This window comes from Nilaparvata lugens, chromosome 7, assembly GCF_014356525.2.
Source record: "Nilaparvata lugens isolate BPH chromosome 7, ASM1435652v1, whole genome shotgun sequence".
NCBI classification, from domain to species: domain Eukaryota; kingdom Metazoa; phylum Arthropoda; class Insecta; order Hemiptera; family Delphacidae; genus Nilaparvata; species Nilaparvata lugens.
This window is the reverse complement of record NC_052510.1, coordinates 49560972-49588409: the sequence shown is the minus strand read 5'-3', so window position 1 is coordinate 49588409 and position 27438 is coordinate 49560972. Positions and strand designations below refer to the sequence as shown.

At 33.6% G+C, this 27438-nt stretch overlaps 1 protein-coding gene across 1 annotated transcript in view; it reads right to left on the bottom strand.

Moving 5' to 3' along the window:
* Positions 1-27175, bottom strand: part of LOC111054175 (lysine-specific histone demethylase 1A) — a gene marked incomplete at its 5' end in the record, with an annotated part of 92813 nt that extends 65638 nt beyond the window's left edge. The window contains one exon of the mRNA XM_039433021.1: positions 27106-27175. Within this exon, the coding sequence (XP_039288955.1) occupies positions 27106-27175 (70 nt within the window). The remainder of the gene's footprint in view (positions 1-27105) is intronic.
* Positions 27176-27438: the final 263 nt, after the last annotated feature.

Sequence of the window (27438 nt, the reverse complement as noted above, 5' to 3'; positions counted from 1 at the left end):
ATGAGGTCGAGGACTGAGTAACTAGATCGACTTTGCCAAACGAGAACTAGCTAAGATCTGTTTCGAGATCCGGATCTAATTCAAGATGGAAGTGATTGACATTTGACTGCAAGACGAACGACTAAGAAGTCGAGCCTCTGATTCTTGGCACTGATCAGGTGTCTTGGAGGAAAACCAAAACCCCAGACTCTGAGACAAGCCTGATGCGTACCTGGCACTGGCACGGTGTTACAGCGAGCATTTCGACAGATAACAAGCAGACGCCGTTGAGAAGATGGAGAACAGTTGGCGTGAACCCGATGCTCGCTACCAGCAATTTGTATCAACCAACACCGCTAGCAGAATGATACATGCAGACATTAGTCAAGATATACAGCGATCCTGTTAATGGATCTTATGGCCCCGTACTCTGAGAATAGGCGAGGCACTTGCAGTACAGTTGTAATCTACACCTAGGCAGAGAATTTGGTTACTACGGATGAATTCATGTGGGAATTCAGAATACCTTTGTGGATTAAGTACCATCATTTCTGCTTGGAAGAACTACCATGATTTCAAGCTATAACAATCAATTAATACTTTAATACGACAAACTTATGTTCTCCTGACCGAAAACTGCACAACATCTAAAAGAATTTAGAAATATATACAGTGTATATCTAGGCATTTGAGACTCACATGAGCTATTACAAGTAGAGGAAACATAAGATTTTTGTTACTAACTATTGTATGTAATATTGTAATTTATCTAATATTTTGTGTTATTGATGTTGTAGTTTTAGTTTTTTTTGGAAATAAACATTTTATTCATTTATTCATTCATTCATTCATTATATTTGTTGTGTATCTGCCATACGCTAAATAAATACTTCAATTTGATTTCTTTAACTTATATTAATAAATAATGTTTTGAGAATAAAGAACAATCATTTCAGTCTGGGAAAATACCATGATTTTAAGTTCCAATAATCAATAAATACTTCAATCTGATTTTTTTCAACTTATACTAATGAATGTTTTAGTCTGTATTGGAGTTTTTATTGGATAACAAAGATTTTTCCAAATCCTATCAAAGCTGGTTGATTTTGAATTAATATGAATCCATTTATGTGACAAATGTTAGGAGTATATGAGCCCACTATTCAGAAGCATCGATTAATGTAAATATTGAGTAGCACATGGAAAGTACAATACTATTCAGAAACATTGAGCCATATGAATAAAGTTGAGCATTTGCTTATACTTCTAAAATATGGAGCATTTGCTTCATTTTCTATAAATAAACGTGAGCAAAACCTTTTGCTCATGCTCATCGAAAAAATAGTTTGAGCATTTGCTCAAAAGTAAAAGCTTTTACTCAAAAGTTAATGAGTAGCACCTGATATTGTAACTGGAAAGTAGGAAAGTACTATCAACATGAAGTAGGCAATATTAGTGACTTGAGAGCAATGAATTACATTTGTTTATTCATTTAAACTCTCACAAAATATCAAATCTTATAGGGAGATTTAAGATATAATACTTTATTTTGTGGCTTCTTTCTTCCAATTTCGTTTTGAAATATAACATTCTATTTGATTCGAAAAAAGGTTAAAGTGTAGGACTGTAACTATGAATATGATCAACTAACAACTATAACTATATGAATAGTAATCGAAGATAACTATGATATCCCTCCATCTCCCGATAGTGATCCAAATTGTATCGAAACCTACATCGGAGACGAAACACAATGGCATTGATGGATAGGAGGGGGATTGAAGGGGGCGTAAACGATCAGGGTACATTGTGCGACAGTCTGTTTCATAATTTAGGGCTTCGTACAACTAAGAGCCGTGCCAGGAGGGGGGGGGAGTGAGGGGTTGATGTAGGGGAGGAAAGTCCGTTTCCTCCTATCAGTCACTTGGACCCAATTTACAGCCTGATTGCATTACTGATTGCCGTGGCAGTAATTTGCGCCTCTCGGGCTCTTGGCCTCCGCTACACGCCGCCTCCAATTCTATTCCAGCTGTGCGAAAGATTGAAAAAGCGAAGCGCAACGTTGCCAGCTTGATTTCATCAGCTTCACTTACCAACCTCCCCTACGGGAATGTCAAATCATAACAATTTTCGAATCAGAATTTTCGCCGACTCGATTCATTTAAATTCCGGAAGAAAATACACACGCCAATCAAAACCTACCCTAATCAAATACATCGACGGGAGGCTATCCATGTTTTATGCTTCCGCACATGAACAAACTGCGCGCAAAGGAAGGTGCCACCATGGGACCTGTTTGGTTGGCTGCATTGTTTTCTATGCGAGCGTGCTTTCAAATTTGATTTTGAATCAGTGATGTGATTTGATTGGAAACACGTGTTTCTGCCATGTAGATACAAGTATAAGAAATTAATGAGTGTTGCTGGCGTTTGATAGAAGAAATGAAATTGCGATGGTCATTTGCAAAGTTTCATCGATAGCGATAATTGAAATGAAGATAAATCAATAAATTATGAGTAGTTTCATGAGAATTCCAATCAGAAATAATGGCGTTCATCCGAATACCATTCAATACTTAACTTTATTCAAAATTCCAATCTATAACACTGTGTAGAGGTACTCAGATTCATGTGAGGAATATGTGTCATGCACATTTCATACCGGTACCTGAAATATTATTCATTTATTAATGAAAGTATCGATTGATAAGATGTACCTTTCAATCAAGAAATAACCAGGAGTTCATCGACTGATGATCTATTTATATTGAGGCTCTTGAATCAAACTGTCCTTCCATTCTACAACCCAGGATCATTCAGAAATTAGGGAATTAGTCCTGGAAATATTGTAGTCAGGTGAATCAGTAAATGATGAACTGTGCATTCGATTCTTATTCCTTTGGATGTTAATCTAAGTTTAATTCTAGTTCTATCTTACTGCTCCAAACTAGAATATAACGGCAGTGACCTCATCAAGACTGAGAGAGATTTTATTAGAGTTTGAGTATTTAGATTGAGTGTAGAATTAAAGTTTAGTTCATGTCCTATCTCACAGCTTCAACTAGGATTGTAGCAGCAGTGACCTAATCAAGAATATGAGAGATTATGTTAAAGTTGAATCGAAATATCGAGATTGAGGGTAGGATGACTCCGATGATCAAGCTTTAACAGTGAACAAAATCTTGATACTTTTGTAACATACAAAATAAGCCCTGACTCAGTCAACAAGCTGGAAAAGGAAGGAAACTAACAGTTTCAATGATGGAGACAATGACAGCAACAGCTTGCCAAGCAACCATGTTAACAGGCACGGATGTGCTCCAATAAATTACATGTGAACAGGTGTCGGCTGTTACACATAGCGAGCGTAATACGAGCGTAACTGAGGCGTACATCAGAAGGCATCACCTAGGCTGAACCAGCAGATGATGCTTGATGTTGTTACCACCCCAAAGCAAACAAAGTCCTCCACCCCCGCCCATGGGCCAACCTACTAAACGTGCTTGATGCTTCGTGCTTCGCGCGCTGTGTGCTTGCAAACAAATTTTTGATGCGGTCAACACTGGCAAACTTCGCGTCAATGTTTGTTTTACAAGTTTGCAAAAATGTCGGCGCTGTCGAGTCGGCATGGTTGCTTTGCCAGAGTTCTGATTGTGTTGACTCACGAAAAAAGAAAATTAATGGATTTTCATTGTTATAGAGTAAAGGCCTACTTCGTTTTACTTTCGACTTGATGAGAAGTTGGTTTACTTTTGGATACACAGAAGTTTGGAGATGTGAAAGTTTGAAGCCTGAGTTTCACAAGTAATTTTATTTTAAACATGGCGCTCAAAGTTCCCTTATTTAGATAATGTTCAGCCCCTGAATGTTAATGAACAATTTTCTAAAATATCATCTACAAATTAATTGTTCCTAATCATACATCAAATCCAGCACTAGTATCCTTTCGAAACTAAGTTTGTCATACATGACATCATGAGCCTTTTGATTACAGGTTGATATTCTTTTTGAATTTATAGCACGAAAAAGACTAAGTTATATATTATTACTTATTTTATTTTATTTTACTAATTCTAAATTCAAAATTAATAATTGTTTCAAGTGTTTGGTGAGAAAATTAGACAAAATTTTATTAAGATTCTACTGTACACCTCTGAAATTTCGTATTTTAGTTCCGCCACTTCCCACTATGACAGATTCAGCGCTGGAGAGAGTTCGTTTGGAGGAGTAAAGACATATTGGAAGTCTAGAAGTGTCTCCCCCACCAATTGACCATTGCTACAAGTGAGCAACAAAAAGGAGGGAGAAAGAAATGACAAAAACCTCTGTCTCCATTCATGATTTCTGGTTCTGGAACAATGAGTCACGTTCCAACCAAGACACGACAAAGTATATTTGGCTACTACGTTATTGAATGCTAGAAAAGGGACAAAGCTATTCTCATGAGTGCTGCTCGTATCTTGAAATGCAACATTCCAACCTATTTCACACCAATTTGAACAAAATCATTGCTAGATTCTCTATTATATCAGTAGGCCTATAACTGTTATACAGTATGTATAAATCTGTTATACAAAAATAATTATTTATATTGATGACTCTTGGCCTTGTAAATGAGCGAGTAACGAAAAATCTTTCATAACAGGCATTTGTAAATTTAAAAATAAGCTAAGTTCTTGTCAGGTTCTGAATTGAAAAAAAAAACAAATTCAAATTCAAATAAAATTTATTTCCGTAAAATAATACATTGAAAAAATTATTAGTTTTGTAATCTACAATCAATTGTACAATTCAAGTCAAATCTAAATCGAATTTTTAGCATTATAGCAATATACATAGGCTACAGTTTACAATAAATCAAACTTGCATTAACAATAAGTAATAATAAATAAATATACAAATAAAATGAAATAATTGGAAATAACCCATAGGTTACAGAACCTGTTTGGGAAGAATGAAATTGTTCTTTTGAACAAGATGATTACAGTATGGAAAAGATTAGAACAAAAAAGATTATAGTAATGGATAAATAAATAAAATTGAAAATATATAAATAAAATAAATAGAAAAAAGAATAAAAATAACAGTTAAACATTTTCTTGGAACATTAAAGCCTCTAGAAGTGCTGCATTCACCAGCTATTTTTTAATCAATTTAGACGGATTTGTTGGAAAAATTGTGTAGCTTCAAGTAAACATGCTAGATAATGTAAATTAGTTTTATAGAATGGGATTAATTATTAATTTACATTGATAAACTACAATAAGTCAGAAGATAATTGAATTATATCCTAAAGGTAGTCAGCCCAGGAATTCAATATCACATAAATATACACTATACTGTTACTAGAACTACTATTACACTAGAAACTGAAGCTACTATTATACCCTACAACTTCAAATTTATCAATATCAGAAGAAAACTTTTCTTTGTGAGTTTTCTCAAACACAAAATGTGTGCGAGAAGTACAAACTCATTACTTGTTTTAAAATGGAAAAATTAATCTATAAAAGTATTATTAATAATAAAAAATAATATAAAAGAAGTAATTGAAAATATATTTCTATGTATTTTAAATATATATTTCAGCGGAAGTTGAGACAGATAAGACGATAAAATATTTTGATGGTCTTCAAACAATATTACGTGAATTTTGAGAAATAATAAGCCTTACTTCTTCTTGTTCTCCTTCTTCTTGTTCTCCTTCTTCTTGTTCTCCTTCTTCACCTTCTCCTCTTTCTTCTATTCCTCCTTCTTCACCATCTCCTCCTTCTTTTTAATCTTTTTCTCATTCCTCCTTCACCTTCTCCTCCTTCTTTTCCCCTTATTCTTCTTCTCCCTCTTTTCCATCCACTTCTCCTCACTCTTTCCGTTCTAAATCTTCTCATTCTCCTCCTCGCTCTCACTCGTTTCTTTCTCTTTTTCTCTCTGCACAAATGCCCTTACCGGTGCAATGAACAATGAAAAAATTTGTTAAAATGAAAATATTGAAATTTTGCAAAATTGAAGACACAAATATAGAATTGAACACAAACCATAACTACTACTATAAAAGGAGAAAAGGAAGAATAGTTATGTTTGTATAATTGATTGTGTTTGAGGAGATGTTGTGGTATTTCTCCATAATGGAAAATAAAAACAAATATTGTCACATACCACTTATTTATTATTAAAACTTACATTAAAGTAATGTAAGCCTAGGCCATTATGAAACCTAGGTACATTACATTAATGTAAGTTTACTTTAATAAAGTATTACTTCAATAATACTTTAATGTAAGTTTTAATAATAAATAAGTGGTATGTGACAATATTTGTTTTTATTTTCCAGTTATGTTTGTGTCATCATTATTTCTTCTTACGTGCTTCTTGCGCCTCAATAATCCAATCTGGATTTCGAATTGGCATTGAACGCGTGTGTCGAGGATCAACAAGTTCCGGCAATACACAGTCCATATAAAATTTTTTCACTTGTTCAAGAATCTTCGAACTCCAGAACTGCTCATCTTTGTATACAGTAACAACTTCTGTCCCCTTTGGCGACCATATACAAAATAAGCAGTACTGACGTTTCGTAATGTGGAGTTGTCCCTGTATTTGATAGTAGTAGTTATGGTTTGTGTTCAATTCGATATTTGTATCTTCAATTTTGCAAAATTTCAATATTTTCAATTTGCTGCTTCCCTTGGGAGTAGGTCCTTTATTGTCTGAGGGCATTTGACCTCCACAATACCATGCCCATCTTCTAATAATCCATCCGGCGATGCTGCCAGAAATGGAAAATCGGCATCAATGAATAGCCCACATTTCAAAATTTTTTGTCCAGCTATCTCACTAACTTTTTTAGAGCAGCCTCCTCGTTCATCCTCCCATACTCCATTGCTGAACAATTTTAAGCGGTTTCGTGCTAAGTTTCAATCTGCGTCCACTTTTGTGTCTAAAGCGTCGGCGACTTTGATGAGGCTTCGGCGTTTCGTCCATTTTTTATGATAAATAATTTGGTCGCATGCACTTCAACATTTTTATAACATTTCACGTAATTCGAAGTCAATAGGAATAGAATAGAAAAAGTATTATTCACTAACAAGGATTGTCTAGAATAAGCAAGGCAAAACGTTTCTATAAATGAAAACCCATAGTAACTTATCACAAATGACTGGATGAACTGTCACTGTCACGTTTCAACGAACTAATAAGTCACACATGGCATGGATACGGCAAAAGCTAGCTGGAATTGAGAGACAGAGAGAGTGTGACTTCTCATCTATTCCCCTCCCATTCCCACTCTTTCTTGTGGTCATTCATTCAATTCATTCATTGATACACTGCTGGGCAGTCTTAGTATGTAAGTAGTAGGTGGTGGGGGTTACGTTTCAACAGTAGAGCTCTCTGGAGAATAACCCTCGAACTAGGTTGGCAATGTAACGGTTCATTTTTGGTTCAAATTTGCAATTTAACGACTCTGTTTATTGCAAAACTATTAGGAATTTGAACAAAATTCAAACGGATTTAGATTTGTGTTGTTATTCTAAAGGTCACTGTATTTTCAAATTCGTTTCTCGATGCTTCTTTTCCAAAATAGCAAATTCATGTTTAAATAGCTAAAATAAGAAAAACTTGAAGAAATAATGAAATTATGAAAAGCGTATGCTCTCTGTAAAAGCATATAGTTGAGTCCTACGAACTTTCAAGGAAATAGTTCAATCCATTCTTGAGGTATGAGTGTAAGCAATATGCTTACTTTTCAGCTTGTTAGGTGGGTGTGCAGTAGAATCTTAAGTGAAGGAAACATAACCTTTTTTCTGGACTATTTTAATGAATCAAAATTCGGGGGAGGAACAGTTTTGGGCTGTGCCTGTTGATCCTCCCCAAATTATTTTAAATAATAATTTTGTATCATTGAATCAATAAAATAAATAAAATAAATAAAATAAAATAAATTACCAATTATTATTAAACGAACATTCAAATTAAATGCTGTAGACTATAAATATTTTTTCCATCCGACTCCTTACGATACATAATAATTATATTAATTTTCGAATAGAGTGTATGAGGAAGCTTGTAACATACTGTCAAGTAAAACGAATGCAGCAACTCATTCAACTTCATATTACCATAATTGGAAAAACTATTACTCACGAATGAATCCTTGAATAAGAAATAAGAAACTAGGTTGCAGTTTCGACAAACAGGAAAGCAAGTGATTCTAGGATGGAAATTCGGGAGAAAATGCTTTTTGGATTTCTCAAGTCCTTTTTAAACCCATGTAACCGCTGATTAATGGAGAATAGGAGTTGCCGTGAGTGAATCAGTTGCTGGCTTGGTAATCCAAGGGATCGATCCCTGGTCTGACAAGATATCTTTATCGGGTAACTCCCGTGTTACGTATGGACACGTTAAGCCGTTGGTCTTGGCTGCCTAATAATCTTTTAGTCACGTCAGACACCCTGGAATTAATCAGGCGTGACCTGAGACCTCTGATCCCAGACTTGATCAATCCGGATTACTTGATATTTATCGTATTTATCTATTTGTTTCAGAAACGTAGTTTGGAGGTGAAATCAAGATAAAAATTCATAAAAGAGAAGCACTATCATATTTGGACCAATTAAACCGCTGATTCATATAGAAATTAGCTCAAAAACAATCATGTGTGATATTTTATTTCTTTTTTGACCCATTAAACTGCTGATTCTCATAGAAAGTAGCTCAAAAACAAACATGAGTGATATTGATATAAACAATATGGAAATCTTAAAGCACCCTTTATTTTTTAAAAAAACTTTAAAATAGTTCAACAACTATTTTCGGTGATCACAACATCGTCAGGTCATAAAATAAAGATTTTAAGATTTTTATATTGTTTTCATTAATTTAAAAAGTAGCCCATGTGAATGAATTGTTTTCATGAGTGATATTTTATTTCTTGAATCATAAAGATTTGTAAATTCCGTTTTAAATCACTCTATGAACTGTATTTTCTTATGAAAATACAAAATTTTATTTTGTAAGAGTTTGATGTAAAAAAACGAACCATTGTTTTGGATAATAACAACATAATTCAGAGAAACATTCATTCCAGAGAAAACACAAAATTCAAATATGAATGAAACGACTTGAAATTATTTTCAAATCCAGTTATTGAAAAAAACACTATTTTTATGAAAAAGTGTCTCAATACGGAAGTGGTTGTAACAGTATAAGGTTGTTTCCATCATTTATATGATCATTGAGAATCATGAAAAATTATGTATGATTGGAATTAATAAATAAAATTGATAAATATGAATAAACACCACATAACTCCACTGCAACCCCAAAAACATAGTCCCAATGTTCAGATTCACTCACCAAATTCTCACACTCAATTCCCAAGTCCCAAAGCAAGTTGGCGTCTGCAGACGTATTTATCCTATTGTGCTCCTAACCTTCTGAACATGAATATGAACACACATATAAACATTGATAATAGAAGACATAATTTTTTTCGGTTGAAGATGAAGCAGAACGAACCACGTGACGTATGTGGCTTAATTTGTGTGCCGGGAGTAATTCGCCGGCTTGGTTGTCGAGGTTTTCGTGCATTGTTTTCCATTGATTGGCTTGTGGCATAGCGCCAGGGTTACCCGCATACACAACACCGAGATTCACTTCAAACTGTCAGCATTGTTTGGATGAGAAACATCAATGTCTTTCATGAGGTATACTGACAGTGGATTTCTATTATAGTATAGTTGGTTCAGTATTGGTTGAATGGGGAAAATCGGAGCTATTTCTGAAGAACGCTGACAGATTTAAGTAAATCTCACTATTTACACTAATATTATTTTAAGGAAAATAATATAAGTATGTAGTAATTTTTTTCCATATTGTAAATGTATTTCATGTTCAATAGACCTCTCATAGGTTACAGGACAGAGAAAATAAATAATAAAATCACTTCACTTATGGGCTATATTCGCATTAAAAAAAAAACAATATAAAAACTTGTAGTACCCTCTATTTTAAAGTTTTTGATAGAGTGTAATACAAGTTTTTATTAAAACGAATAATATATTTGAATAAATAATTAGTTGGTTTGGAAAAGGGGCAATCCTAAATAGGAAAGCCAACCCAAATAGTCCAGCCAGCTGGCCACTGAAATTCAAAACCACTTTGCTTAATGCCCTAAATGCTATCAACATAGTACTTGGGAGTCAGTCGGATTCAATCATCCAATTCTGATTTATCAATCAGCACAATGATTTGCAAACAATCATTTTTTTTCATCCAATCAAGTAGGCCTATTGAGTGCAGCTGAATTATCAGCATCAAGGAATGGTCAGTCTAATCTGAATAGGCTATTATTGAAAAATATGAACATAGATGAATGTTTGGAGTATAGCTGCTCTGTGATAATACATACTTGATCCTCAAGTAAATCCACTATACAGCATTTAATTTGGATTTTCGTTTAATAATTATTATTATTGGATCCACTATGTCGATAACATAATTGTTGGAATAGAGCTAGCTCTTCCAGCCAATTAGGGATTGATGAGATGAATTTAACTCTCATGTACTCATGTTATAAAATTATGATGAGATTACAATGGAATTTTCCATAGTGACATTATATTATAGATTTTATACTGATTGAAATTCTTTTATATTAAAATTCTTAATGCAGTTGGAGAAAATTTATCAAAAGCCTTGTTACCTGAAAAAGGATAAATGAAACCCAAGTTATTTTGAAATAAAATAAAAATATGGTTTCTAATTATTGAAAATGATTTCGAACCCCATTACTTTCTTATCGAGAAGTAATGTATAGTTTCAAGATATGGATCTTTGTAACTGAAAACCCAATGTTTTCTCAACCGAAACGTTCTAAGTATCATCTTGATTTAATAGTGATTCCATTTTGTCCATACTATTGTATTGTAAGATGCACTCATCCCTTTCCATTTGGCATTTCGTGTCATGAACGTTCCATTCCACAAAGACAGGAGAAATTTGAACCTGAATTGTCCTGAGAATAATATAGGCCTTGGCCTATGTCTAGAAAAGAAAATTAAAATTGGTTTCTTTTTGATTGAAATAATTTTTATTTCAAGTGACATCAATATCCAAGAATATTGGTATACTGAATCTATGTGAAAATTCATAATCTGAATTTGAAAAAAATTATAATCTGAATTTCCTTTCATAGCTATTACTACACGATAATTATATTTTCATAATTCTTCTCATTGTTATGGGATAACATTGAATAAATAAATGTTATGCTTCCAATTTTATTATTCTCTTCCCATCTTCTATTTGGATTTCCTTGAGTTCGAATTGGAAAGCTAGAATGCGGAGTTTTTCAGAAAGAAGGTTGCGTCTTGTGTGACAACAAATCCAAACGTTTAGTTGGATCTTGATGGAAGTTGGAACGCTGCATTGCTACACCACCTACCGGAGAACTCTGGAACTACAAGAGCACGAACAACTAAGCATAGGATGACTATCAACAGTACTTCATCACACTGAGGAGCACATAATTATAGAGCAACACATTTCAAAACATGCCTCTTTGTCAAGAAAGTCCACTGAAAAAAGAGAGCCTACATCAGGTTCTTCCCTCTTCATAGAATAAAGGTAGAACAGAACTCACCAACACAATATAATAAGAATTAAGAGAAACTCATGCACAATATACTGAACATGTTGAATACTTAAAGAGAACAAACAAATATTTTAGACAATTCATAGCAACCGCTGTTCTTTCTGAAATAAAAATGCAAGTTGGAATCTGGAATGTGAGTATTTAATCATGTGAAAGATTGATCTGATACAATATAAGGTCTGTCTTTGATAATTATGTAAGAATTATTAGTGTGAGAAACGATCGGTCGTATACAAATAGTATTATTTCTAGCAGAATATAAAATCCAAAACTCTCATTTCCGATTGGTGCTGACATTAACTTTGCTGGTGAATATTCCTTTATAATGAACTGTTTAAGATGTTCCTCTGATAAAAAATAGTGACTTGTCTTGAATAGGAAAGAGAAAGACTGGATAACTTATTAAACGTAAAAGCACAGAATTAATAATAGCAAATATTATAGGAGTTTTCTCTGGTAAAAGGTTTCAATCTATATTCACGGGACTCGACATTAATGTAGCTGAGGTGACGATGCTAACTACTGTTTCTTTACTGGTCTAAAGCCATGAAACCTTTCCTCCACACAAACCAAAACAAAATTGTCACGAGAATAACATTCTTGGTTACAATTCTGGAACACCAAACAGACAGCTAAAACACTTCATTCAGCAAGTTAATTTTGCTGAAAGCTTAGCAGAGTACTCAACACGCACCCATTCACATATTTAGAGTCGTTTAGTAGTAACGGCTTGTGTTGATTGCTCCTGTCACTCAGGAAAATTACTTAGAAGGAAGCATTGATTGCTGCAGTACTTCTGATGGTTTGTGGACTACTTTTGTATATGCGTGACTTCTCTGTTTATTGGTTCAGAGTGTTTTTCTGGAGAGGAACTCGACACAATTTAATTTGCAAAATGAAAAATGGAATATCAGGGCTTAAACAAAGAATCAGACAGTAATACTGCCTTGAAATATAGTGATACTTCGAAGTATGGAGAAGTATACATGAACTGGATAATTCGAAGTATGGAGAAGTTTCCAAATAGTCTACTGTTGATTCCAATAAAATATTCATTGATAAGTGAGGAATGGAAGCATGATCTAGAAAAAGAGATATCACATTGTAGGATGAATTTTTGTCATAGTCATTCAATTTCAGCTGTTTTACATGCATGAAATCCAGCCGGTAAACAGTTGTTTGCAGAACAAATAAACGTATGATTCTCATTACAGTATACTCTACTGTAATGAAACCATATGTCTTCTTTACAGTCGAGTATGTTTTCTAGTTCCGAAATAGGAACAGCGAAACTGCTAAAAAACCACCTTCAGCGCTCCAGGTAGAAGTATTGTCAACTTCCACAAAATTCCTGATTCGGAATTTGTAAACTAGGTTATGTTTATAAAATGCATGTTCAGCACAAGCAGGTAATGTTTTCTATTTCTCAGTTATTCTTGTTTAGATTATTATGGCAGAAAATAGTGTACTATTTAGTTACTTTGACGTGAATGTCTTCTGCAGTGCTCGAATAAAATTCTAGTCTCGGCTAACGCCTCAACTAGAAACATCATTCTTGCCTGAAAATGGCCCCTTCCCGTCCATGCGACGTAAGATACCTTATTGAACCTGTAGTAAGTATAACTTTAATTTGACAGCATTCCTTGAAAATATATCAATACTTGCCGTTCATTCAATGATGGCAGTTCAAAGTGAGTATTACTATTGATTTTACTTATAAAATATAAATAATATTGATGATTAGATCTTATTCGAAAATCTTCGATTCAAGTACTTGGATTAGGAACATTCTAATGTCAACTAATTACTCATTTCCTTAGAATCCTGAATACTATCAGACGATACCTGCAATTAATGATATTTTAATAGCCCTAATATGATTCAAATCTGCTAGATATACTAGACAAAGATCTCCATATTTAAATTACATGAAAAGGGAACGTCAAAGCAGAACATAATTTCCAGAGTATGCTAACAGAGAGATGAAAGATATTCAGTGAACATCTAAAAGGTTTCACCCTGACACAATACGTAATCAAAGATTAACATCGGATGATATAGGGGACTAGGAAACATACTAGATACTAGATGATATTGATTGTATCTAGGACAATCTCTCTACATGGATGAGGGTAATTAAAAAAAACTGGGAGCCAGTGCATTGATGCATACGATAATTTTGAAAGTGAGCCCTCGGGGGCAGAAGGGGTCTCGAAGAACTTTCAATGAAAACTGGATCGCATAAAGATATAGTTGATGTGATGAGAGGCAACTGTTTGATCTTCAAAAAAACCTGTCGACATCGAATAGGTCCAATTATTTTTTCATTTTTTTCAATTCAATCTCAAGATTAGGTCTAATAGGCTTGCACTTGTAATCGGCAAATTATCTCATCATATAGTGGGACTCGGACGATGATGCCTTGGAGGCAGTGATACTCGGATACACGGTAATCAATGCTAATAGCACATTAGTTCAGTTCTTGGTCATGGAAACCAAACGTAGGCCTATACACCATCTGCATGCACATTCTACAACTACTTCGATTTTTCTATTAACAATTATTGATTCGAATATGATTATTCGTCAGGCAGACTTGGGAATAATCTAATACATTCAAACCTGGGCAGACTTGGGAATCATCCAATACATTAAAACCTGGGCAGACTTGGGAATAATCCAATACATTCAAACCTGGGCAGACTTGGGAATAATCTAATACATTCAAATCTAGGCAGACTTGGGAATAATCTAATACATTCAAACCTAGACAGACTTGGGAATAATCTAATACATTCAAACCTGGGCAGACTTGGGAATAATCTAACACATTCAAACCTAGGCAGACTTGGGAATAATCTAATACATTCAAGACTATGATGTGAGTACTGTGGACTATTTTTACTATGTAGTACTGTATACTAAGAAAAGTGAGAACGCTAAAAGTGAGAAGGGATAAGTGGGTACTGAGGAATGAATCGATAATATTGCAGTTTCATCTCGATTCAAATGTGAGAGGTAAACATTTAATCTATGAGAAATGCTGGTATTGTTCAAATGAATTCTGAATAGATTTTATAAAAATGAATTTTAAATAGTATTCCTGAATAGTATTAAATAGTATTTTGAATTTTAAATAGTAGCCTAGTCCTAAAAAGTATTAAATAGTGTTTTGAATTTTAAATAGTAGCCCTTAATAGTATTAAATAGTATTTTGAATTTTAAATAGTAGCCCTAAATAGTATTAAATAGTATTTTGAATTTTAATAGTAGCCCTAAATAGTATTAAATAGTATTTTGAATTTTAAATAGTAGTCCTGATGACTATTATTACTCAAATAATAATACAAATAAAATATAATATTACTCAAATAATAATATTACACATAGGTGGATTTTTATACTGTAGAAGTATAAGGAAAAGGGTGGCGTGGTATTAACTGGTGGAATGAAAGAAGGTTTTTTTAATACAGTACTATGAAAAAAACTGTATAATACTGTAAAAATGATTATTTTCTGAAATATCGAATCAAATTTGCAAGTTTGTTGGAAAAAACTCGCTCTTCACGAGTTTTCAAGCTCGCTCTTCGCACGTCAAGTTCTTTTATCAAGTAATGGGTGGTATTTACACGTATCCTGAATAACTAGATTTATTAATGAAAAAACGTTGATAATCTTCCAAGATAGGTGGATCAAAATCTGATAATAAAATATTTTTCAGTCAAGGCAGAGATGAGAGAAATGAATATGGTTTTCTTTACTCTATGGTCAAGGTAACGTTTTTGCCGAATGAGAGATGAATAATAATTGAATCACATATAATAAGAATATGTTTTTTCTCCAGGGCTACTTGTATTATAAATAAAAATATAAATCTGAGTACCCTTTTAAATTATTTCAATGACAAAATAATTTGAAAGTGTACTCAGATTTATATTTTTACTAGCCGTCAGGCTCGATTCGCTCGCCATATCCGTCTAGCCAGCTGGACCCCCGACTGGATCGTCCAAAAATGAGATCAGCGGACTCGCTTCGCTCGCCTGTATGTAGACCTCAGCGGAACCTCTGTACCGAATTTGAACGTATTATGTCAATTTGATCTCGAGAAACACCTGTTACTATATCGGCGTATCTTTGGCGAACAAAATTCTTCCACCTCAGCTAAACCTGTGTACTGATTTTTTTTAAATATATTTCTATCAATTATTGAAAAAGGTGAGGAAATACAGAAAAGCTGAGAAAACGCTAATTTTGGCTAATTGGATAAATTTGTATTTAGGAGGTCCTGGATAAATGCATTTCAATCTTCAACTTGGTGCCAACCTAACAAAGTCAACTCAACTTAATGCCAACCTGACAAAATTTTAATTTAGTTACCAGAACAACTGTTTCGAAGAGGTACTCTCTCTAGATTATAGTTCTATATTAACATATGGTATGGACATTTCAATTATAATTTTAAGATATTGGAATAAGAAGAATATACATGCTAAAAGAACTTTAAACCCTTAAAAACCACCCTTAGAGTTGAAATATCGCCAAAAGATTTCTTAGTGCGCCTCTAAAGGGCCAACTGAACATACCTATCAAATTTGAACGTTTTTGGTCCGGTAGATTTTTAGTTCTGCGAGTTAGTGAGTGAGTGAGTGAGTGAGTGAGTGAGTGAGTGAGTCAGTCAGTCAGTCAGTGAGTGAGTGCCATTTCGCTTTTATATATAGATTTATAATTGGAATAATTTGTACAATGATTATAATAAGCAATATGTATAATAATATGCAATATCGAACAAAACTTGAATTTCAAATCATACTGTAACTCTTGTGATCATGGTTAGTATCTCATTAAAACTTCTCAAATCAAATAAACTTCTTCACAAAGTACTCGTACTGCCTCATCAGCCGTATTTCAACAATCAGTTGTATTTTTAAAAAGTCTGACATCAATTAGAAGCTGCACCATATAAACTTCCCATGACCATCTAAATTATCGTGGAATCGATAAAAAATGAAAGCGGTAGGTAGGCCTACACACAGCACAAAACCATAGAGAGTATAATATGTTTAATGCAAGAAGCGTTAGCTGAGCTCATGTCGACAAACTTGAAATTCTTTGTGCTATAAATTTATTGCTTTCTTCTTTTGAAGCACAGAAACGAGAGTAGTAATTCAATGTGATCCCTGGCAATTAATTACTTGTATTGCATCAACGGCGTTTCTTGTTTTCATACAGCAGGATTTGAAATAAATGTAATAGGAATTAATGAGTGTATTCTTACACTATAGTGAGTGTCTTATTCCTATTTCTTAAAGTATTACTGCTCGTTGGTTGGGATGAGCAGAAATACACCGCAAAACACTTCATCTCATTCATTAGTTACATCTATAAGAAAGGGAAGAATCTGCTTCTACACGTACAGGATATGAACTTCACGAATAACGCATCATCACGTCTGAACTACTGGACTGAACCTGGAATTTTGCATATAACACTTAATTTTCCGTGGATGGTTACAGGTCTATTTCAAATTCTTCAAGATTTCAGTAGGTCAAGTTTCCAGTTTGTCAAGTTTTCAATCAGACCCTTGCTGAGCACGGGTTACTTGCTTGTATTAAATGAATGAAGGTACAAATTATTAACAAAACATTTATATATTAAAGAGTTACGTAGAATCGGCATCAATGGAGGGAGCATGTTCAAAGTATGTCAGCTGAAAGAATACCATTTAAAGTCTATAATATTATCAGCCAGTAGACAAAAGAGATGTTGGCAGACTACGCTAGCGGTGGCAATAATAAGATTTTTATGTTTATTTGAATAATTGGCTAGATGTGAATCGGAACAGGTTATAGCCCAATCCTTGTTTGTAAGAAGAAGAAGAAGATTTATATATTGTTATACTGAATTAGTAAATGTGGCTCACATTATAATTTATGAATATAATAATATTGTGATGCCGCTATTTTTGCTCAAGTTTAATCATTTTCACATGTCAAAGAAGTGATGTTTCTAGTAATACTACATCCAGCTAGTCATTTCAATTTGATAGTCCACATTGATTATGAAATGTATTCAAAATCATGAAGTAGAATATCATTCATTTCAAATAACGTATATGATGAATTTAAATTCTAAATACAGGGAACACGATACTAGAGCATCTTTTTGACAAATATATCAAATGAAATAATTAGTAAGAGAATTCAAAAAAGCATTTTATTTCATCCAAATTGCTTCAAAAGATATTGGAAAAAGCTGGAGAATAGAAGAAACGGTGAGAAGCAATGGAGTATGGAAGTGATTAGGAGTGAGAAGATAATACAGTAACAATCAGAATTAGCAAGAATGAGCAATAACAATAATTAGGTATAGACCAACAGGAATATCCCCAAAAGGTGAAAATTAATGTAGGTAATAATTAAAATAACACTAAAGTTATTGATTACTTCTTTACTGAACTGATAGAACTCCCAATTTATTCCCTTTACTTTTGACTTTTTTCTAATTCTTCACTTTATTTATTGAACCTCCAGAGAGGCAATTTATGGGAAACGTATGAGCAGAACAATCCTATATAGTATTACAATACAGAGAGCCAAAATTCAAAGAAGATAACCAGTGAAGTACCATGAAAAAAATCACTTCACTTATATGGGCTATTTTATTCAATTAATGAAAACAATATAAAAACTTGAAGTACCCTTTAATTAAAAACTTCAAAATATTTCAACGACTAGTTTCAACCATTGGTCATTTTTCGACCATTTGGTCAGTTTTGGTAATCGAATAACATTCTAACTTGAAAATGACCAATGGTCGAAACTATATTTCAAAGTTTTTGATAAAATGGTACTTCAAGTTTTTATATTGTTTCTACCATGAAAAAGTATAGGATCGATGGGAAAAGTACAGTAGAGACAAACCAGATGAAAAAATCATCAATACCAGGTTAACATGGTGTTTTATGGCGGTGGATATGATGGAGAATCAGGAGCCAAGATGTAGGTGGAATGGAACATGAAGTAGTAGAAAAACCGTCATGCAACAAACGAATCTGTAATACAAAATCAACGACATCCATGACTCTGACACCGACAACTCCAGTTCTTTTCAAAGCAACGACAGCGACGCGTATCGTGAGATTCACTTTAATTTGTCAGCATTTCTTTTAAATATCATCAATGCTTCCCATTTGATCAATGCAGTCAAAAGTGAATTTCAGTATAGAACATCAGACCGACAAACTGCAACTTTTAATTGACGACGGCATAAATCGAAGAAGCAGCCACCAACCAAGAGCTACTATAGACAAATTCACTTCAAACTGTCTGCATTAAATGAATGGGGAGTATTGATGAGGAATACTGACTGTTTCAAGTGGATCTCATCACTCTAAATAGAGAAACACCATAGAATCATCACTCCAACCATAGAATAAAACAATCTTTTAAAGTTTTCTGTGTTCTAGCATAGTGCCCTTGTCCTTCATGCTTCATCCAACGCCGGAGCTTGGTTGGAGCTTCTTCAGATCTGCTGCTGCTGCTGCTCAAAGGGTGTTCGACCCATAATTAAATCACGGTATTAATCACGGACGAGAGCGGGTTGACATGACTTACGGTCGTCGCCATAAATTATCTTGTTTGTGCGCGCTGCTTTGCACTCAAAGATGGGAAGAGCAACAGGGAAGGAGCGAGAGATAAGCTAGTGTGAGCAGGATGGGTAACAGAACATGGGAAAGTGGAGAGGATGAAATAAAGATGGAGAAAGAAGCAGAGATGGAGTGAGAGAGGTAACAGAGCACAAGTGAACATGGGAAGGTGGAGAGAAGGTAATGAAGATGAAAGAAGAAACAGAGATGAAGTGAGAGAGGTAACAGAGCACAAGTGAACATGGGAAGGTGGAGAGAACGAGGTAAAGATGGAAAAAGAAACACAGATGGAGTGAGAGTCAGAACCCAAGTGAACATGGGAAGGTGAAGAGGAAAAAATAAAGATGGAAAAAGAAACAGAGATGGAGTGAGAGAGGTAACAGAACTCAAGTGAACATGGGAAGGTGGAAAGGAAAACTAAAGATGGAAAAAGGAACTGAAATGGAGTGAGAGGGTATGAGAGAATTAACAGAACTCATGTGTTCATGGAAAGGTGGAGAGAAACAAATAAATTCAAAGATGGGAAGAGCAACAGAGAAACAATAATAATGTGTGAGAGGGGTAACAGAAATCAAGTTAATATGGAAAGGTAAAGAGGAAGAAATAAGCTCAAAGATGAAAAGAGTAACAGAGGAAGAGAAAGAGAGTGTGTGAGTGAGGGTTGAACATGGAAATGTGAGGAGATGAAATAATGAGAGAGTAGAGTGAGAGAGGTATGGTATTTTAAAAGAAACGCAAGTAACAATGTTGTATTCCTTGTGTTATTTACTTTTCTGCAAGACAAAAATAGACTGCAATAATTGACATTTATCATGTAAGTGCATCCTACGTGAAAGGAAAAATTATTATAGTGCACTGGACAACTGGAGAACAATGCACTTCGGAGTTAATGAGCGAGAAAATACAAATTTACAGAGGATATTTGCTCATTATATTTATTCCATTGAACCAATATTTCAATAGGATTTGAAATAAACGAGCTTGTTAAATTAATGGGAGGTAAGGATGAATTACAGAATTATCTTCATATGCACTAGATTACTCAGTGGTTCGAGAAATAATATTCAAGCAGCAGCAAGTTATGTATAATGTTAGTAGACGAAAAAAACTCAGTCAAATTAACGATGAGTAGATAAGGAACAACACTAGAGCAAAATTTTCAAAAACATTTGAACAGGAACGTACGATAAAATCATACTCTATGCCTAGTCTCCGAAGATACTGAATGAAAATATACTGATGATCATGGGCTATCAATATCTCATGGGCATTTTTAATACGTTTACTGAAGGTCGAAGACGATGATTTGATGATGATATAAAAAGACAGACAACATAGAAAGATGTGGAAGTGATCATATCTTAATGCCATAATAATAAAATAAAAAATTATAAATTTGAAGTCACAGAATGCATCACAGTGTGTCATTCACGTAGTAACTCTTTATTGATTGATTTCTTTATTGATTTATAGAATAAGTACATTATGAAATTGATAGGGAGGGAAAAAATAAGGTAACCTTGTGCTGATCCTCTCCCAAATTTAGCTAAGGTTACCCATAGTCCGAAATAGGTTAAGTCTTGTAGTTGTTCACTTTTTCAGTCCTTAATTATTTTCCAAAGTAGATTTTGAAATTTAGACACTTCAAAACCAAACATAGAAGAGAAGATATTCAACATTATTATAACTAAAATAGGAAATATTCACATATTAAAAGAAATTTTGAAGAACCAAAGAATAAAACTCAATCCTAAAAGCATCTTCTCCTATTGTTCATCATAGAGCATTCACTTTCTTGTCTGCAGAAAATAAGTTCAGAATCTGTTAAAGCAAGAGAAGAATTTCAAGAATCTCTACCACCAAGACAAGAAGCTGAGATCACTGGACTCAGAAAATTCAGACAAATCTCACACTAATTTTCCCACTTCAACAAACTCCAGAATAGTTCTACTCCCACAAACATGTACGATTTACGGGATCAGTGAAGCATCAGAGAACACTGATTAGTACTATAAAACCCAACCGGGAGCATATTATTTGTTCATTAGTGATCGGCATAGATAGTGAACCCATCCAGAGGCGCTTACCACTTTTGTCTCATCATTTCCACTGATCGCTTTATCTTTACGACTTTTTGATATTTTTCAAAACCAACCGACTTGCATACCATCTAACATTCCCATCACCACATCCAGATACTGCAACGACTCAAGAAAATATACAGTAAAATCAAACAAAAATAGATATACATATGGGCAGCTCCTAGATCAACGGTCAGATAGTTCTTTAGTTATCCTGACAGCCATCTTGGAAAGCAGTATACCAACAACTTCAACATAATCACTAAAACCCAATGTTTATGAATGTTCTCAATCTACAATCATTTACGACGTAAGTTGTCCACTAACAAACAATAAAACAAATTAAACATTTATATAACCATAAAGATAAAAATGAACAATCGAGATCAATTTTATTGATAGATTAAAGGGAATGACTGTTTTGAGGTTCTTAGGATGATAGACCGATTGTTATTTTATCTGTGTACTATATTTCTAAGCATTATTGATCGGTGCATATAATTTGTCTTCGGCTAATTGTGATGTTCTCTTGTAAATACGAGTAATATTATACAGCACTATGTATGGTGGACTGAAATACCTGAATCGTTAGAGAGTGATGAGAAGACAAATTATACATCATAGAAGAATTCATTTTTTCAAGAATACACCATAATTATTGTTTTGCAGAGAGCAATAAGTACGACATCGATTATCATGCAGGGAAAATGACTGCTGACCATCTCTATACGGTAATAATACTGTTTGTTAGTTTTCTCTGTGGATAAATGAATAATTGAGAAATGTTCCTGATTTTTTTTGAAAGTTTTGGTGTAAAGATGAAAACTGAGAATGAATGATTTACAGAAAACATTGAAATGAAATTTTTGAAAAGACGTTATATTAAAAATGAGAGAAATCTCCAAACTATATTACAAAATATTACCTGTCGAAAACATGTATTTTTACCCAAAGTCTGTAAAGTAAGGTCAGGCTCATGTAAGCGTAATAATTCAACACTAAGGTGATAATGAGAGTTCTATCACATACCGGAAATGAATAAGGGAAAACTGAGAAGAAGGAGAAAAAATATTGAAGGAGAAAGGACATGAGATCGGGTTACTTCAACCAGCAATTGACATTCAATTCGTGAGGAGAGAAAAGCAATCGTGCGTTCCAGGATTCTCTTGGTCAAAGCCACAAACTGCAGGATAACCAACTGATCTTCCACTAAACGCAGTTCATCCCTAGTTTATAGTGAGGGTTGGATTAGATTTATCCATTTATGCAGATCAGAGTTCTAGCATAAATGGATGCTGATAGTAAGATGATAATAATAATAATACTTTGATAATGATAATATTGTAATTTTTGAAGTAACATATCAATTATTACAGTTAATATAAATAACATATTATTATATATTTCTTTTCTGTATAGGGCTACTTTTATAGAAATAGGAATAAAAATAAAAATCTTAGTACCCTTTTTAAAATATTTAATCACAACATTTTTCGGACATTGGTGCCATTTTCAAGTGATATGAAGAAAATAACAAAAATGTTGTGATTAAATATTTCAAAAAGGGTACTAAGATTTTTATTTTTCTTTCTATTTTATATTATTATATTTTAACAGTATCAGAAACTAGTCCTAGAAAGGCCTAAATATAATTTACCAAGTCGATAAAAATCATCGTTACCTCATGTCAAGTGTCCATCTTCTTGAACCAGAAATAATTCTCACCTGTAACAAAAATAAATGAGGAAAATTTAAAAATGTATAAATTCCTGAATATAAGAGTAATAAAAGAAATAAATAATAAATTGTTTCAGGTGACACACAAATATTCTGGACAATTTCAATTGACATTAAACTGAATTTCTTACTGCACCAATATTTGAAAGTACTGTTACCAAGATCACAGAAGTGTGTATTGTAAACTATTATAAATATAAAAAAAAATATTATTTACAAGTGCAAATGGCATTAGTAACCGAAACATGTAGTGACAAAATAATTTATAAGGGTTTAAATAAAAATATTATTATTTACAAGTGCAAATAGCATTTGTAACCGAAACATGTAGTGACAAAATCTATATATAAAAGCGAAATGGCACTCACTCACTGACTGACTGACTGACTCACTCACTCACTCACTCACTCGCAGAACTAAAAATCTACCGGACCAAAAACGTTCAAATTTGGTAGGTATGTTCAGTTGGCCCTTTAGAGGCGCACTAAGAAATCTTTTGGCAATATTTTAACTCTAAGAGTGATTTCTAAGGGTTTAAAGTTCGTCTTTTAGCATGTATATTCTTCTTATTCTCTTAATTATAATTGAAAAATGTCCATACCATATGTTAATATAGAACTATAATCTAGAGAGAGTACCTCTTCGAAACAGTTGTTAACTGGTAACTAAATTAAAATTTTGTCAGGTTGGCATTAAGTTGAGTTGACTTAGTTAGGTTGGCACCAAGTTTGAAGATTGAAATGCATTTATCGCGGAAAAATTTATTGGGCACTGCTACTTCAATCAGAGCTATTCCTGTGAATATTATATCACTAGCCGTCAGGCTCGTTTCGCTCGCCATATCCGTTCAGCCAGACGTTTAGTCTGGATCCCCGACTGAATCGTCCTAAAATATGATAGAAATGCTCAAATGGAAAATGCAGGCGAGCGAAGCGAGCCTGCTGATCTCATTCTTGGAGATCCAGTCGGGGGTCCAGGAGGCGGAGCCCCCTGGCTAGACTGATATGGCGAGCGAAGCGAGCCTGACGGCTAGTAATTTATATTATAATAATTTTATTATAATCTATAATCAGACTAATATTTATATTTATATTGAAAGTAGCCCTAAAGAAAAAAGACTAAGTACAATAATAATATTTTGTAGACAAATACTGTAAATTTAACAATTACACAGTAATGTTATTAATACATGTTATAGAGATAAAATAGAGGAAAACATACAGAAAGTTATCCCGTTCAACCGTATGTTCTGTTTTTCAGGGATTGAGGAACGATTCGAGATGCTGTTCGAGAAAAAATCACAAGCACATACAGATTGGTTAGGTTTTAAGGCAAGTTGAATGCCTTATTGACCCCCAGCTGGGCCCAATTTCGATAGGCACGCTCGGAGCAAAGGCAACATGCCTTAACGACCTCATTTCCTTCACAAATTTATAGAGCATGGAATGGAAATATCCTTTTTGAATATAGAGAAGAAATTGACTCCAACAGCAACAAGCACTGGAGCCGTCCTCCACAACATTATCATCATGGCATTGACCTTTATACTGTTAGGTGAGAGTGTGATATTTCTCCATATAAAGATGAGATATTAACAAAATTACATGAATTTTTCCACCCAGAACACTATTCATGGGTTTCTTTATAGTATGATCATCATGTGACTATAAGAGTTGAAATGGCATGTAAGGGCACGATTGTACTATACATTTTCAAATTACACAATTGCCAAATTTTGTGAGATTTTTTCAAACATTATAAGTGGTACGCCGCCTGTATAAAAATTGTATTTCTAGAATTACCACTTCGGGCATTTTTCATCACTATAATGATTACTGAACGTGATGGTTTTTTGATCCATTCCGAGCTGCGATGTATTAACATACTTTCTTCTATGTATTGTTGTTGAAAATGATCGCTAGACGGTCGAAAGTACTTCAGTCAGTAAGTAAAAGTTTTTAATAATTCATTTTATATTTGACTGCATGTCGTGTTTAAATACATAGAAAAAAGGTTGATCACTGAACATAGTCTCTGGAATCCTGAAAATCTGCAGGATCCTGAAAATCTTCGAATTGCTGCAGGGTCCTGGAAGTCCTCTAATTTTTTTTGGGTTGAATTTATCTTCTATTGAATAAATTTGAATCCAGCTGGCTTCCCATGCCAAGCTGGAGAACGGAATGATTCATGGAACCAACAGGAATGAATAACTAAAAATATTTTGACACATTAATCCATAAAACTCAACAGACCAAAACAGTATGTTGGGTATACACCCTCTCAGAGCGCCCAATTCTTTCCATAGTTATATCATAATCGCTACTAAAATATCATAGATTGTAAAATAAGATAGGCTCACAAGAAAGAATTATTGTGCGAGGTGAGAAGAACAATCAATTACAGTAATTTAACATGTGTCCAAATGACATAATTTTACAGAGTAGGAGCTAAACTTAGAAAAGGGAAGCAGCAATTTCCAGATGGTTATCGAAATCCCTGGGCAAACTCGAAAATAGTGAAAAAGGAAGTAGTAAAATCACCCTAATAACCAGCAGTGACCTAACGAAAACGATTAGGTTGTGCCAGGTAATTTTCAAAAGTGAATAAAAAATTGGAGTTACTCGGAATTGCTGGTTTAATTGCCGATACTTTTTAAAAATGTTAGGTCACGAGGAGGATGCTAGTTAATTGAGAGTTTGTTAGCTAATGATAGGCTGAAGTTGACAAAATTCGTTACAACATTCCTGTTATAAAATGTTCTGCTAGTTAGTGCATCCGTGTTTTGCACAAAAGTTATGCATTCTTGGAGAAAATACAATTTTGTAGGAATGGTTCGACTTGAATGCTTCTGAAAATTATCTAAATAGAGACTTAAAATCAAAGGTTTGTGTTGCTATTGCAGTTGATTACTATAGAACAGTAGGATAAATAGTTAAAATATTACATATCCTCCCATAGATTAGATTAGATTAGATTTATTTATTTATATATGTTACAATATTTACTGGCTTATTAACTAATTCACAGTAAATTACGGTAATGCTAATCATTCAACGAATTTTACAAAGTATAAATAATAATTAGTCAATGAGAATAAAGATTAAATGCAATATTAGAATAACGATGATATAATATTGTGATGTAATTTCTTAAATCGGCGGTGTTTCAACAAATAATTGTCGATTCTCTAAGAAGGATATAAAATGATATCCTTCCCATCAACACACGGGTTGTGATAAAATAGATCTGTTGGGATTGAAGATTAGATTGGATTGAAGCAAGTAGTAAATTGTTACGGTATACAATAAAACATTAGTAGAGAAAGAAGTAGAAAGTGGTTATCAAAAAATGAATTCATAAATCTAGTCTACTCTGAAAACACATCATACCACACCAATGAATAGTAGTTATCGTATATTTAAATTTAGACTAGGCTAAACGAAGCCTTGCTATAGAATCTATGCGTATAGGTATAGGCTGATGATTGGAATCAATTTTCAAAATTGAACAGAAGACTTTGAAATATATTCGAAATTCTGGTAATTTAAACCTATGTACGATTATTTGAACTGCATTACCGTATATATTTTTAACGGAGCTTTAAACTAGAATGTATAGAATATAACAGGATGTGACAAAAAATGTCATGATACATTCTATACTATTTTTTTCAAACAGAATAGAAAAGCATGAGGTTAAAATTTATCGTAATGAGATGAATCGTAATTAACAAGATGGTAAATGGTAAATGACAGCAAAAGCATTTTTTATTGTAATATAATTCGGAAAAACGATGTTCTCTTGCTGATTTCAAAAACAAATAAATTTCAACATCGTACACTATTCTTTGCATTGTTGGTACAAGGATTTGTTTACAAAGCTTACTCATGAGATAAATAGAGCGTAACGGTAAGTAAAGTAAGGCAAATTCCATTAAGAACTTGCATCACAATAGCAAAAGAGACACACTTGAAATAGATTGACAAGGTCAAGGTTGATGATATAGTATACCTTGCTTGCATCCGTCATTATCGAGAATGACTGGCGATACCAGAACAATACACAAAAGTGAAGGCTTTCTTTACATTGAGTGTTATGCATGTTTCCAAACAGGAACAACTGCTGCAGAGTATCAGACTGTGAATGAGATTTGTTTTTTAAAATACATGCTCCAATTCCAAGAATGGATTTTGTTATAATAGATTGCTATCACATGGCTCTACTTCGCGACCTTCAACAGTTATTTTTTCATGTTCAGAAAGGATTTGAAAGAAATACATTCATCCAAGCTTTAGATGGGCAAAACCAATAACTTCAGATAAGATACAAATTCGATACAAAGTA